General features: G+C 33.9%; 1 protein-coding gene across 3 annotated transcripts in view; it reads left to right on the top strand.

The window, feature by feature from the left end:
* LOC143258676 (epidermal growth factor receptor-like) overlaps positions 1-16222 on the top strand; it is a 196505-nt gene that overhangs the window by 158802 nt on the left and 21481 nt on the right. For all 3 annotated transcript variants that reach the window (XM_076518060.1, XM_076518059.1, XM_076518058.1), the window contains 5 exons: positions 2497-2640; positions 3700-3807; positions 5094-5279; positions 6235-6298; positions 6918-7009. In XM_076518060.1, the coding sequence (XP_076374175.1) occupies positions 2497-2640; positions 3700-3807; positions 5094-5279; positions 6235-6298; positions 6918-7009 (594 nt within the window). The remainder of the gene's footprint in view (positions 1-2496; positions 2641-3699; positions 3808-5093; positions 5280-6234; positions 6299-6917; positions 7010-16222) is intronic.

Genomic DNA, 16222 nt, shown 5'->3' with positions numbered 1-16222 from the left:
AGAGTACTGTGTACAGTTTGGGGCTCCTTTCCTTAAGAAGGATGTTCAGTTGTTGCAGAAGTTTCAGGGAAGAGCCACTAGGATGATACATGGAATGGTGGGATTGTCCCATGAAGAGAGACTAAAATCTCTAAACTTTTTTCTTTTTTTTTTCTGGAGAGGAGGAGGATCAGAGAGGTTTTGTTTGAAGTGTTTAAGATTATTAAGAGTATTGATAATATAGATCTATGAAACCTTTTTTTGTGTTTAGCAGTGTAAACAATAGGACAAGAGGTCATAAAATAAAATTTTGGCAGAGTAGAAGTCCTTTGCAGTTTTTACAGTATTACTTTTTAAAGAGGGGGTGGGTTTTTATAATGGGCTACCTTTAAAGATGATGGAGGCAGAAAATTTAAGTTCAAGAAAATATTGGAAGAATATTTGAATATTAAGGGGTGGTTATAGTTAAGAGCTGGAAGGGACATCCTTAATGCACTAATATCCTTTTAAATTTTTATGAATTTATGTATAATTAAATAATAAATGGTTTGGGCTTCATGGTTTTTTGTTTATTGGTACTTTATGAATTTGTAAATAAATACCTCATTAGTCCAATACCAATCAGCAGTGACAGCTACATGCTTTTGGTCTCATTTTCATTTAAGGACTTAAATGTAGTTCCAAAAGAACATCATTGAATCATTGACTGTGTAATAAATGTTTGAAAAAAGGAATTTAATAAGTCTGTTCCCTTCTCCCCCAAAAAAAATAATTATACTTTCTCATTATTTATAAATTTATCATCAAATAAATTGCTTACTTATTACTTTTAGTTGCAAAAAATATTTATAAATTTTCATTTTACAATCAAAGATTGTGATAGGCTCTTTTAAGTAACTTTTATTTTGTGTTTTATATGTATGTGTGTTTGTGTGATCTTTATGTGGGTTTTATATTACATTTTTCAATAAAAACTATCATGAAAACATTTAACATATAACTTACACTAATGCATTAAAGTAACAACATTAAGTAATCCTGAATGTGATGTTACTGAGTAAGTGAAGTAGTATTTGAAATTATAACAAAAAACAGAATTATGTGTATCTGACTATTTTTGCATATGTGTTTGTTTCTGTGTGTCAAAGGTTAAAGGTGTAGTAGATATGTAATGTAAGATATTTAAAAATAATATTAAATTCATTTATAGCTTTATCCATACTATATTTTAGTATTTTTAGTTTGTATTGTTTTCATAGTTGTTCTCTGTCATAATATAAAATATTTTCAGTGTACATATTATTAATTTAATTATTTTGTGAGTGAATATTCTATGATTGTGTATTTTTCTTCATAACAAGAGAGTTAGAAGCAGTCATTTTAAAGTAAATGTTCTGACAAGTTTTATTTACATAAGTTGGTAAAGCTAAGAGTCGTACATTTTATAACTCATTGATGCAGAGATTATTGAACATTGTGGGAAATTTATTGATATCTAGGATATCACAACCAAATGATTAGGTAATAAACGTATAAATAAATAGTTTGAGATGAGTTGTGAAAGTAGACAGACAGAGCAGGTGAGAAACAAAGTAAAGTCACATAGAAGAAGTGTTCAAACAGAAAAGGAAGGCCTAAAAGTTATTACAAGCCTAATGATTGATATATATTAGAGTGAGACTGATGGTGTTGAAAGAGATGAGAAGAGGAGAAAAATAGTTTATTTTGACAAAGAGAGTTTTAAAGCAACTTACCTGCCTATGTGGACTTTAACAAAAAGTTAAACTCTTTATTGGAAGTAGGCATAACTAGGAAAAAGGAGAAGACAGTTTTAGAAGTATGAGATATAGCTATGGTAACTTGATAAAATGTAAGCAAAGTATGCATGGATAGTTTGACAAGAGTAATAGAGGAAAGTATTTCAGCTTGTCAATTGAAAGTCTGAAGTGGCCTAAGTGGATTTTTCAAACAAAGAAGAAAACTATATAATGTGTTTGATAAACCTGCGATCATCTATAGAATTGATTATGTATGTTTAACTAGTTACCAGTATATATATATTATTATTTTGAAAACAAAGAAGTGAGTGCAGTTCATTTATTTTTTTTACCTTACCCAACAACAACAATACAGTATATGTATTCATACTATTAAGATATATAAGTAAAAGCCTTTACTTGAAAATTGCCAAACATAACACAGCTTTAGCATTTGACATTCTCATTGTTTTGTAAATATACAAAACAAATTACAAAGCATTGTGACTGAATTGTTTATGGTTAATACAAGTATGAACTATAACAAGGCATCAGCTACTTTTAGACTTTAATACTAATATGTGGAAGTAGCTAGGAATTAATAGAGAACTTCATCTTATATTGATCTAAGAACTTTACCTATCCAAACAATATGTTTTAGATAATTTTAGATAGGAATTAGGATACAGCTTTATTATTATCTTGATTAAGTATTCTGGTTATTGTACATCAACTGTTTCTAAGTATTTGATTTTTCTAGAAATTTACTGAACTTAACAATGAGAGTGAACCAGTTATTCCATCAAATGTTATGCCAAATCTGGCTCAACTTCGGTTGATTAAAGAAGCAGAACTTCACAGAGGAGGTATTCTGGGGATTGGTGCCTTTGGAACAGTGTATAAAGTAAATTGTTAATTTTTATTGTTTTATAGAGTAATTAGATGAGTTTTGCTGCTATCTACAACATAAATCTGCTATCATAAATTGGAAATGAATTGATTAATCATAGTTATTTTATTGCTGTGATTAAAAAACTACTGTTGTAAAGAATGTATGAAATTTAAATATGCATTAAAATTTATCATTAAAATAAGCTATTAAAAATAGTGCTATGTTGACAGCACTAGTTTTCTCATTTACGTATTGGATAAAATAACTTTTTTCACAGTTTTAAGCTCTTGATTTTTGCTTATTTATGTGACTCTAGACAGTTAAAACCCATGTTGTAATTTGGAAACAGAAAAATTGTTAATATTGCATATAAAAGTTTCATCTTTTGCTCAGGAAAACTACTAGTAATGTTTAATCCATATCTTTGTAATGCAGTTTTTAATAATTCATTTATGCTTATCCTTTGAACTTTTTTCTATTTTTCTGAGTTTATTCTGAACGTAATTGATTAAGAAAAGACAACTAAAGATTCATAAATGTATTGTGAAAACTGATATTGAACAAAGTAATTGGTAAGGGTTAGGTGAGATAAAAAGTTAGTTAAATATCTGCATTAATAGTAAAAATATTTTATTAAGTATCATTGTTATTGTTTTTAACGTTTATTCTTTAACTTTTAGAAAACACCTGTTTTTTTGCTGTTTTTTTTTGTAATTTATTGGACATACTGATATGGTAACCTTTTTCTTATTACTTTGCTTAATCTCTTACAATGAAGTAGTTTGTATAGATACCATTTCTTTTTACATTACAGTGTGTTAACATTTTAAGAGATGGTTTTGAATTCGGCCTGAGAAATACATTGTGTTCTGCATGTGCAAAATTGAAGACCTGTTACAGTGATCAGTGTTTTGCCTGACAATTTCTTTAAACACAAAATATATAAACAGAACCATTCAGTCAAATTTTGAGTACCTGTGAGTTAAACTATTTTTAATTAGGAATAAGAGAGATATTATTAAATTAATAACTGCTTGCAGTATATTAATATTAAGAGTAAATTGTTTTTAGGGCTTTTGGATTCCTCAAGGAGAGAATGTTAAAATTCCAGTGGCTATTAAAGTGCTGAATGATGATAATTCTGGAACAGGACCTTCCAATAACAATGCCTTCTTAGAGGTAAGTATTTTAAAATTTTTATAATTATACTGAAATTAATATTATAGCTCTTGAGTTTACTAAAAAATTAAATGTTAATTCTCAAAAGGTGGAACCAAAACAATTACTTACCTGAAAATTCTTAAACTATCTTGTGATGAAGAAAATGATTTGATGTAAAATTAATTAAAATTAAAATTATTAATTAATTAATAAATGTTGCTTAATAAAGGTGATGGATTATATAAAAACATAGTATGTACAAAATGTTTTATAAGAACAGATTTTTGTAGTCTAAACAAGATTTACAAATTACCTGAATAAGGCTAACCCTCTGTTTTTATTCAGTATATTGTCACTATAAGATAATCTACTTTTTCATATCATATAGATCAAGCATATTGACCAAATGTTTTCATAGTTACTATGCTGAGCCATCTATATATTAGAGAAGGAATGTTGACTGAAATTCTGAATTTATATATCTATGCAAAATGTGACAAACTTTTAATAAAATGTCTGAGTTAGTTGTACACATAAAATCAAATGTGTTACAAAAGTATTTTTATTCAAGATATTTCTCTAAATTGGTGATATCAATTGGAATCAGAGTCTGTTCAATGAGAGAGCAAGGTGATGTTAATATGAAAAATAGAAATACTTTTCCATCATACTGTTTGCATATTACATTTACATAACCTTTAGAACCTTTGAAAAACATCTATAGTTTTTCAGTTTCCTTGTATCTTGCACCTTGTATTTACTTTCCTTTACCATACACTGTTTTCAAGTTAACAGCATAGGGTAAAATGAATAATTGATAACTAATTCTAACATCAAATTCTAAATCCATATTAATTGGTATTCTGTAAAAGACCATGTATATGCACTTTGACCCCAACTTGTGCACTTATAGTTAATGCAAATACAATAAAAACATTAACTTAGGATTTCACATTAAAATGTTTAGGAAGTGTTTGTTTTGAATTTCAAAATTAACTTCATTTGTGTTATTAATATTGAAATTATTTTATCTGTTTTTCATGAAATTATGTAAATTAAGACATTGAAAAAGAAAATGAATGAACTGCTAAATGTCTAATGTTAACATGAATTCTGTACTTTTTTTGATAAACAAAACAGTTCTTGCATGGAAAGTTGGATATTGTTTGAGTAGGTTAAAAAATGTTAGATGTTTTGTAGAAATCTTACATTTAGCAACATTAGGCAGTGTCTATTTCATCTGAGTAGCTAATACTTTATATAATTCTGTCATTTTTTAATTTTTTATTTTTCTATAAATTTAGGAAGCTAAAATAATGGCTAGTGTGGACCATCCCAATGTTTTGAAACTGCTAGCAGTCTGTGTTGCATCCCAGGTCATGCTAGTCACCCAGCTCATGCCCTTAGGCTGCTTGCTAAATTATGTCCAGTACAACAAGAAGAAAATTGGTTCTAAACCACTTCTCAACTGGTGTGCTCAAATAGCCAGAGTAAGCTGAAGTGTTTAGAATTTCTATTTGAAAGTATAGCATGATTAAAGATATATTTGATAACTTATTTTCCCATGAAAGGAGAGGTGTGTTATCCATGTATCTATAATTTGCAATTTAATATTCTGGTTGAATTAGTCAAGAAAGTATATTCATTACATGTATTTTTGTCAGGAATGAAATTTTAAAGTTTGATTTTGCTCTTATACAATTTGACCAGTAGTCTCAAAAAAAAAAAAAGTTTTCTAAATAAGTAAAACTTGTCTAGACCTTCTTAACACTAAATTTACAATATAACTAGATAAAGCATTTGAGAAAAGATTTAGATTTCTTTGCCATTTCTCCTAGAATATTAAAATGTAAAAAAGAGGGAAGAGAAGGTAAATGTAAACTAAACCAGTGAAAACTAATAGATGTTTTTTTAGTAGCTGTATGCAACTACTTTTATTACCTTAATCATCTTGTAAAATAAACAATCCTATGAATAATTGTTGACATGATATTTATCAGTTGTTTTTTTTTACACTTTAGTTAAACAAGACTGGAATGGTATCTGGGTTTTATTTGGAAATAATACTGTTTTTAATCATTTATAGTATGGAGACTTCAGATGTATTGACATAAATAACATGATTATAACCTTTTTTTCATTCATTAATCTTGGTAATCCAATTAACAACAAAACCATTTTATATTTTACTGTGACTTTGATAAAAAAATGTCTACAGCAATTATGTTGTCTTATTGTTTCTTCTACTTATTGAAATAACTTTGTATTTCTATTTATTAATAACAAATACTTAAAATGTTATCATAATATTAAGAATCTAAAGCTTGGTGACATACAATCTCTCTCTTTCTTAACAGTTGTTACTTTTTTATCTCTAATAAATAATTTACTTCAAATATGTTAGAAATGTTTAATTATTTTGATCAATTTCTTCCCTCTAATTAGGGCATGGCATATTTAGAGAAAAAAAGAATGGTTCATCGAGACCTTGCTTTAAGAAATGTACTTTGTAAGTCTTTTATTTTTGTTTTCTCAATGATTACCTTAACGTTCAATCATTTATTTTCATAAGAATGTTCAATATAAATTTTCAATGTACCCTTTAACAGATTTACCATTGTACGTTTATTTTAATGCTTATACTTATTTCTGTATAGTTTTCTTTTCTACATGTGATGCATATTCTTGACTGTGTGTTGATGAAGTTTTACCTGTTTTTGAATTTTGTAGAGAATTCTTGAAAGTTAGAATGAAAAATATTTGTTTATGAAAACATGCTAGATTATTGTTGAAAATTCTAGAAATTTATATCATTGATATATAAAAACCAAAGCACCGAGAGACAAGAGTATGGCTGTTATTTGTTAACTACAGTCAGTCTGCTATACGCCTAGGAATTCTTACCTAAACATTTGCAATTAATATTTTGAGCAAAATGGAAATTTCTAAAAGTGATGTAAAAATAGAATTATTTAACTTTATGAGAATTACACAAAAATGCATTGTCAGTGCTGTGCATAATTAAATAACTTGTAGTTGTTAAATCTTTCTTTACAAGTTATATATAGGAAATATAGTAGAATGAGCCTGTAATGAATCATATTGTAATCATGTGCAATTTCTTCTAGTACATAATCCAGGTTGTATAAAAATCACAGACTTTGGACTAGCTAAGCTGCTTGACGTCAATGAGGAGAGTTACAAAGCTGAAGGAGGAAAGGTAAAATGTAGAAACTTTCTGATGCTCATTGCAGTATATCCTGTAAATATTTTAAAACATAATTATCATTTCAGCAAGCTTTATTAATTTAAATTCATATACACACCTTGTTTTTATTTTGAGAAATACTGTAGAGAATGGCCAGTTGAGGAAGAAAACTTTCAGTATATATATATATATATATATATAATCTACTTCAAATGATAATACACCATTTAAGATTATTAATCTTCAATTGAGATTCTTACCAGTGATCAGATTTGTTCATTAAAACATAGCCTTAACTTTGACAACACTCTTAATACCTTCCTAACATTTTACTTTATGACAAGCATAGAAATTAAAAGCCAATAAAGCTGTTAAAATAGTAGTAGAATCACCAATGCTAAAACTAAAGCACTATAGATTTAGACCTACATTTATCTAAGGCTGAGAAGTGGACTATATACCAATTAAATGTAGTTCCAAATATTGTTATATTATCATTTGATAAAGGAAGTGCTATTGTAGCTATGAATAAGAAGCATTACAACAGCAAAATGTTTTTTCTGTTAAATAAATCTTTCTGTAAACAGGTTAACAAGGATTGTACAACAAATCTTAAGAAAAAATTGAATACTCTGCTGTATGTTTCAAGCAAAAGAAGGAAACTTACCAAACATTATGTAACAAACTAAGGTTGCTAATTTACAGTGTATCCAAAACTAAGAGAAATGTTTCATTCAGATCCATAGTCTGATTTATCAACAGCTCTACCTATAATGTTGTGAAACATCTTGTTATGCTTGTGAAACCATTAACAAGTTATATCAACTACAATACAAAAGGTTGAATGGACTTCTTCAAGAAAATATAAGATGCAAGAATCAGTTCTAGGGACACATGTTAGTTTTAATGTCATTTCTTTATTTGCAAATTATTCTATGTCACTAAGTACACAACAGTTTCAGAGTAATAATATGGTACCACATCATATGACCTGTTGTCAGAATCATATTCCATATGGACAACAGTATGATGGATGGTACACCAATGGGTTCTCTTCCATCCCTTGTTATCAGTGAAATTTTCCTGCAAAAATTAGAGAAAAAGTGTTTTGCATACTGCATTATACAAACATTCATATTAATAGTGAAACATTGATGATACTTTTCTAATATGGGATTGTGAGCATAAAGGAGCATTAAATATATTTGAACCATCTTAAATGAACAGTACTCTCCCATTCACTTTACAGTAGAAATAAAAAACTAAGAGAAACTTCCCCTTTTTTGACATCATCAAAACTAACCAAAATCTTTTCATCAAAATTTACAGAAACTAATGCACATCAGCTAGCAACTAAGTTTCACCTCATATCATTCAGTTCTAATCAAACATTGTATTATAACCAGTTTACAAAAAAATGCTATTTAACCCCAAGTTTCCCAACACTAATCTTAAACACGTTATGTATTCCACAAATGGTTATCTCTCTCACATTATTCAAAAACAAACCACCTTGTAGTGGAGCAGACAGCAAAACCACTACCCAAAAACCTCCCCTCAGGGTGGATTCCTGTATGTGGTGAGGGTCCTCCCAGGGAGGGTTCTGTTCTTTTAGATTACCTCCTCTGGGATCTAAACATCCACCCACGTATTTGCCATGTGTGGCAACCCGTGAAGGGGAGGAGAGGATCCTGGTGGATCCTTTGGCCTTGAATTCTGTAGAGGGACGGCCTTAGGGTGGCCCCCCTTGGGTCAACTGGCTGGTCCACTCAGGCTAGGGTCAACCAAGTACCTGTGTTGGATGTTCTCAACAGGTATTTTGAACATTGTATCTGATGCTGGTGTTTGGGTATAGTGCTCACAAAACCCTGGTGTTGCTGCAGTGTTCTTGTTTGACATGGTGGGTGGGGTCAATGGGCACCGAAATTTTCCTTTTTTCATTATGGATGCTCCAATTAAAAATCTTAATAAAATAGTGAAAAAACAGTTTATAGGTAAGTGACCACATCTTGAAGATTCTGAGCACCAATCCTCACCATCTTTAACCACCTGTTGTACCTCATTTTCTTATATTGCATTCACTTTCAGACAAACCTTTAGGGCAAATGTCTTCCTTTTTCATTCAGAAGGGAATAGAGGGACTTGCTGGCTCTCTAAAGACAGTAAAGAAGCTTCAATCTGGTGGCATTGATGGAGACATCCACATCTCACCATAGTGAACTCCTCTTCTATTCAAAGGCAATTGAGGATATACCTATTGAGGTTGCACCTTATGCTATTTTGAATTCATCACAAGGAGTTACAGTTAAAAGGGATTTGAAGAACATCCCCAAGTCAGAGACTCTTGCTGGTTTCTCCTCTCAAGGAGTTTCTGCAGTGAGACGTATCTCCACTCGCAAAGATGGAATTGTGATGCTGACCAATGTCCTCATTCTCACATTTATGTAATCACGTCCACCTGCCACCACCAAGGCAGGTTATTTGAATTACAGAATATGGCCATACATTCAAAACCCTCTCCAATGTTTCCAGTGTCAGCAGTTCAGTCACTCAAAGACATCATGTCATGGTTCCTCGACATGTGCTCCTTGCAGTGGCAAAACCATGATGCCTACGAGTGTGAAACAGACCCTCATTGCATCAATTGCAATGGCTCTCACTCTTCCTACTTTCATTCTTTCCCTAAATGGTTGGAAGAAAAAGAGGTGCAACATTTGAAAATGATTAATAAGATTACTTATCCTGAGGCTCGCAAGTTGCTGTCCATGACCTCATCTGGGACGTATGCTGCTGCACTTCATTCCACTACTACTGTAGAAGTGCAGACAGACCTCTTTGTGCCTCTAAAAGAATCGTTCTCAAAACAAATGAAAAGTCTTTTGACCTCCATGGTTAAAAAGTTGATGAATCAACTTCAATACCCATCTCTGTTCCTTACATACATTCCAACAAATCCCAAGATCCCCTTCCTTTGGTTTTAGGTAAGGCATTTCCTTGAATACATCTTCTTCTCCCACCCCACGATGCAAAACGATCATTCGTTCATGTCCTCAGTCACTGGAATCCTCTTCCAACAGCAAAGACATGCCAAATCAACCTAGGGCAGGATCCATGGAGGCCGATAGACCTCCCTCAAATAAAGACAGTAAAGTAAAAAAGATGTGGTCATACACAGAAGGGTTCTCTGTCTAATTTACCTACATGTAAAAAAAATGGCCACCTTGATACAATGGAACTGTCAAGGTTTACATTCTAATCTGGATGACGTCAAAATATTGATTGCTTCCTACCATTCTGTATGTCTCTTCTTACAGGAAACATTTCTGAAACCTGCTGATATGGTCACCTATTGGCAGTTTTCTTTATTCAGAAATGACAGGCTGTGTAATGGACGAGTGCATGGAGGGGTGGCACTGTTGGTTTATCAGCATGTGCCAACCCTGTCTTTGCCACTCAATACACCCTTGGAGGCCATAGCCATCCATGTTTCCTTTGGTTGTACCATTGCTACTTATTCTCTTTACGTGTTGCCTGGGGAGACCTATGATCAATCAGACTTTGAGTTGCCATCTCCCTTTTTAACCCTGGGAGACTTTAATGGACACCATAACCTCTGAGGAAGTGCTGATGTTGATAGGAGGGATTGCTCCATAGAGTATTGTGTGGCAGCAGTAACTGACTGTATTATGCAGGCAGCTGCTCAGTGTATTCCTAAAACCTCAACACGTTTTCCACATTATCCTTGTCCGTGGTGAAATCCTGCTTGCCACATGGCATGGAAGGCCCAAAAACGCGCCTGGGATACTTTTCATAGGTTTCCCACACTCTCACACTGCATTGCTCTCCAGCAGACCCATGCACATCCTTGGTGCATAAGATGTCAAAGCCAGAAGGAATTTTTGATTAAGTTCGCAATCAACATATCTTCTACTACCAGCTCCAATGTCATATGGGACAAGATTCAAAAGGTCAGTGAGCAGTATAATTCTGTTCCCCTCTTGATCTTGCTCTCTGATGACCAGGAAATAGCTGATACCTGGAACATCACTGAAAGCTTTTACTGGGTATCTAGTACTTCTGCTTTTTCCTCTACCTTCTTAGCCATCAAACTCAGGCAGAGCAAACACCTCTGTCCTTTCAAGCTGATTGTCTCTATGACTATAATTGTCCATTTACACTGGTGGAACTTAAACTGGCCCTTTATTAGTCTGGCAATACATTGGTTGGACCTGATGATGTACACTATGAAATGTGAGACATCTATCTCCTGCTTCTCTTACTATTCTTCTGCTTATTTTTAACCAAATCTGGCAGGAGAATGTTTTTCCTGATGCCTGGCACCTGGCTATTGCCCTACCTTTCTCCAAGCAGGCTTTGACGAGCTATCTCTGTAAGACCTTAGAGAGGATAATTAATGCTCGTCTCATTTGGTTCTTCAAATCAAACAATCTCCTCTAGCCCACCCAGTGTAGGTTCCATCGGCAGTGCTCCACCATGGACTGTCTGATTCGACTTGAAACGTCCATCAGAGAAGCCTTTCTCAAATGACAACATCTTGTATCAGTATTCTTTAACATTGAGAGGGCTTGTGATACAGCTTGGAGGTGTGGCATTTTGCAGGACCTCCATATATATGGGTTACGTGGCCATTTGCTCATTTTTATTAAAAAAATTTTAATGGACAGATTCCAAGTTCGTGTGGGTTCAACGCTTTCCCGTTCTTTTCTACAGGAACTTGGAGTCCCTCAGGGCTGTATTTTGAGTGTCACACTTTTCAGTATAAAGATTAATACCATCACTGAACAACTCCCTCTTACTGTTGCAAACGGGCTCTATGTTGGTGACTTTCACATCTCCTGTCAGTCGTTGAACATGAGGTATATTGAGCAGCAGCTACAGACTGCCCTCAATCGTTTACTGAAGTAGACCACTGCAAACGCCTTTAACTTCTCTCTGTCTAAAACCGTTTGCATGTACTTTTGCTGCTGACGGGGTATTCACTCTAATTCTGAACTCTGTACTGGCAAAGTTGTGCTGCTTGTGGTCCCTAAGACAAATTTCTTGGGGCTTATCTGTGACCGTAAGCTGACCTCTATACCACACATCAAGCAGCTATGGGTCAAATGTGAAAGAACACTGAACATCCTCCATGTCCTCTTTTCCACCACCTGGGGAGTGGATCGATGTTCTATGCTAAAGATATGTTGTGCTCTTATTTGTTCGAAACTCAACTATGGATCACTAGTCTATGGCTATACCAAAGCATCCCACCTGGGATTGTGTTTTCCTTCCTCAGTGGGCCATACATTTTCAGAATAGAAGATCTGCCATTGCTTCTATTGGCCATCCTATCGATGCAGAGTTGGATGAATTGGGTCTGTCCTTAGATAACATTGCTGTGTCCACTGGTCAGCCCATCCCACCATGGCTTTTTACAGTCCCCAAATGTGACCTATCTTTAAGTCATCTAAGAAAGCAGACACTCCCGATTGGAAATACTGTCTGTTATTTGCTGAACATCTTTTGAACCATTCTTCCACTCCTATTTATACAGATGGTTCAAAATCAGGTGACTGCATGGGCTTAACCATGGTTTGTTGTGGTTTGGTGGTTGCATGCAGAATACCCTCTCTAGCTTCTGTGTTCACTGCTGAACTCTATGTCCTTTCTTTTGCCCTGGATAACGTAGAAGCTAAGCAGTATTGAAACTGCACTATTTATACTGACTCACTTAGTTCTCTACCGGCCCTGGAATCACTTTACGTTAGTTCACACCCTGTTCTCGCTGATATTCAAAACCAATTGGCCCAATTATCTTTAACACCTACTTCTATCCAGTTTTCCTGGATACTGGGCCATGTTGGTATTTGTGGAAACGAGCTCGCCAATGCTGCAGCAAAATCTATCTGCTCTAGCACTATCACAGCTATGCCTGTTCTGTACATGGACTAAGGTCCTGTATTCAAGGCTCAGCTCCGTGCTAGTTGGCAGTCGACTTGGAATGAGCAACATGACAACAAGCTTTTCCAAATAAAACCCTATATTGCACTTCGGCCATTTAGCTTCCATAAGGATTGGAAAGAGGAAGTTGTTCTAACTGGACTATGCATTGGTCACAGTTTTTAACTCATCGTTTTCTTTTATCTGGAAGTGATGCACCATTATGCAGTTTGTGTGATATTCAGGTCACAGTCACATTTTACTTTCTTGCCATCATCAACGACGGCACCAATTTCATCATATTCTGTCCCAAGGTTTGTTTAAAATGTTAGATAGTGTTATTGGTGATGGTGACAATGTCCACCTTGGAAACTTTTTCAGTTTTTTAAAGTCTATCAATCTTTTTAATGCCATTTAAATTTTTTAGTTTATACATTAGACCTTTTTTAATGAGATTCCCTTTTAGGAATCACAGTCCATCTAGTTTGATTTGAAATTAGAAAATGGCCATAAAGTCAAATAACTCAAAACCAAGACTGGAAAGGCCAACTTTATGTGATTAATGCTGTTGTTCGAACTACCTGTTAGTCATCCTGGTGAATTATTAAAATTTTGCTACAAATCTTTTACAATTTTTATTACTTTACTTTTTGAAAATGGCCATAATGTCAAATAACTTGGAACCAGGACTGGAAAGGCCAACTTGAGGTGACTGATGGCAGTTTTTGTACTTATCTGCTAGTCTTCCTGGTGAGTTATGATAATTATAGTTATGCTACAGAAAGTCCTCTACAACTTGTATTACTGTGGTTTTTCTCTTAATGCTGTAGACTAGATGTAAACATAGGTTTTATGCTTTTTTTAACTTTGTTTTATTTTACCTTAATTTCCTTTTATCAGTTTCCTAATTTTACTTTAATTTTAACTTTTTACTGGATGTTTGGCACAGATAGCTTAGCTGCTTTGTGCTATAAAACACCAATTCAACCAACCATCCCAAATATCTAAAAGGGTAAATCTACTCTCAACTATTTTACAATATATATCAGTCTTCTTCAAAAACATACAAAATCCAGACTTCTTTAAAAAGAACTGAAAAAAAATATTTTAAAAGTAAAAAAATCCTGTACCTGTCTGTTAGCAGAAACATGTCATTCATGGAGTTAAGTGAAATATGGCAAAAGGTATCCCAGAGAGACAAAAAAAAAATAAACATGTAACTCCAGGAGAAGTGGTGACTATCATCTAATTGAATACCCAACCATGTCAGAATTCAGGGGTGTAGATCCTGGGGTGATGGGTAGGATACATCCCTCCTTCACTTTAGGTGGGGGTATGGTGCATACAATTATCCCCCTTACAGTTTGGTCTGTTGAATTGTTTTATTGCATCACAGGACTACAAATTGTGTGTTTGTTTTTGTGATTCTAGTGTTCTTACCAATCAAATTACATAATTAGGCCTAGATGTAGGCTTTTAAAGTAGCCAAAATGTACATCTTTAATATAGGCGTGATTCAACGCTTTTTGATTTAAGCGATAGTTCGTAAGTATCAGTCAGTAGGCCTAAGTATACATGCAAGGCTTGCAAGCACTATCACAGAATCTACCTATGTTTTGTACATAATGTAAGATTAAGTAAAATTTTCATCACAACAGATTGAACAGAGCATGAAATTCGAAAATATCACTCCCAAGCGTAAATTCCTGTGATCTAGATCCAGCAGGCCATTTGTAGCTTGTAGCTGCATCAATCTTATGTGTATATTGTGCAGTTTTCCTACACCATTTGTTCTTATGCATGTCTAGCCGGTTTTATTGTCGAACGCCTTATTCTCCTCAGCTGCCGAATCCGCTGACCATAGTGTACGTTTAGTGTACAGTTAATGACAGGTTTGGGCCGCTCAGATCCAGAACGCACCCTACATCACCCCCCTCCGCTCCCTTTAGTCTGAGCCTTGATTTTACAACAGGGTGCATTAAACATATGTTTGTGGCCCTCATTAATCCATGAAATTTCAGATTATCACCTCCCTCTAATAAAGTGCTGGTGCTTTATGGTAAAAGAACAATATGTTCTCTTACTATAGATAGTAAAAATATTGTATTTTCTTGTATAATTAGAACACAAAAGGAGCAATTTCAATGACCTGAAGCCTCTACTCGAATTGTATTGCTCATTTTTTTTTAAGTGTTTTTATTTAATAGACGTGCTTACAGACATTATATCACAACGTGTTTACCTTTTAATGATCTTTATCAGGAATATAATGTATTTGTGATTGTTCAAGTATTTTCGAGAAATTTGCAATTACTTGTGTTGTAACTAACATACATTATTGTCCCAGTGATGCCCAGGCAGTCAGTCGGCTTGGTAGTCACTGTGAGGTTCGTGCGTTCGACTTAAATACATTGTACAATTTAGTCCTACTTCCATTCTGTTCTATCTTCATTTGTTGTACATTAGAGTTTTTCAATAAAGACTGTATTTTAGCCTGTTGAGTCATCTGGGAAACAGATTCCAACTATGACAAGCAAGCGTCTGAAACTTTCCGATATTAGACAGTTCTGCAAGCCAGCTACTAGTACTACAAGTGACAATGCAGATGCAGATAATCCAACAACCTCAAGCTAAGGAATAGAAACTTGCCATACAGAGGAAATACTATGTTCATCATAGAACGAGTCTGAAAATGCTTGTGCAACTATTGCACATCATGAACCACCAGGTAGTTGTGAAACAAGTTTGTGCAGTAATGAAAATCTGACACTCTACAGATACAGTGTGGAAAGCCATATCATCCAGAAGCACAACTAATACCACGACAGAAAGCAAAATCTCAAAATATCAACTTCCATTTCAAGTGGTTTGATGAGTCCCCATGGCTGCACTTCGACAATCAGACTCTAAAAGGCATATGCTTTCATTGTGCCAAGGCAGAAAATAGAGGCCTTTTTACAGGGAAATTGGAGAGGCCAGTGGAGTATACCTTCATATCCACCGGTTTTTCAACTGGAAAAAGGCAAAACAGAAATTCAACGAACACCAATCTTCCCATCAGCACAGATTCACTATATCTCCAGAAGGTTCCAGTGACTGTCCAGCTACATGATGGAAAAAAGAAGCAGAAGGAAGAATACAAAAGAAGTCTAACCAAAATATTCAGAAGTTTACATTTCTTACAGCGTCAAGGTTTAGCATTACATGGACATACTGATACGGAGGGAAACTTCCTGTAGTTAATAAAGCTCCTGGAAGAGGAAGATCCTGAGTTGATGGCCTACT

Source organism: Tachypleus tridentatus, chromosome 8, assembly GCF_004210375.1.
Source record: "Tachypleus tridentatus isolate NWPU-2018 chromosome 8, ASM421037v1, whole genome shotgun sequence".
In the NCBI taxonomy this organism is placed as follows: domain Eukaryota; kingdom Metazoa; phylum Arthropoda; class Merostomata; order Xiphosura; family Limulidae; genus Tachypleus; species Tachypleus tridentatus.
The sequence above is the reverse complement of the archived record's forward strand: the minus strand, read 5'-3'. Positions and strand labels throughout refer to the sequence as shown.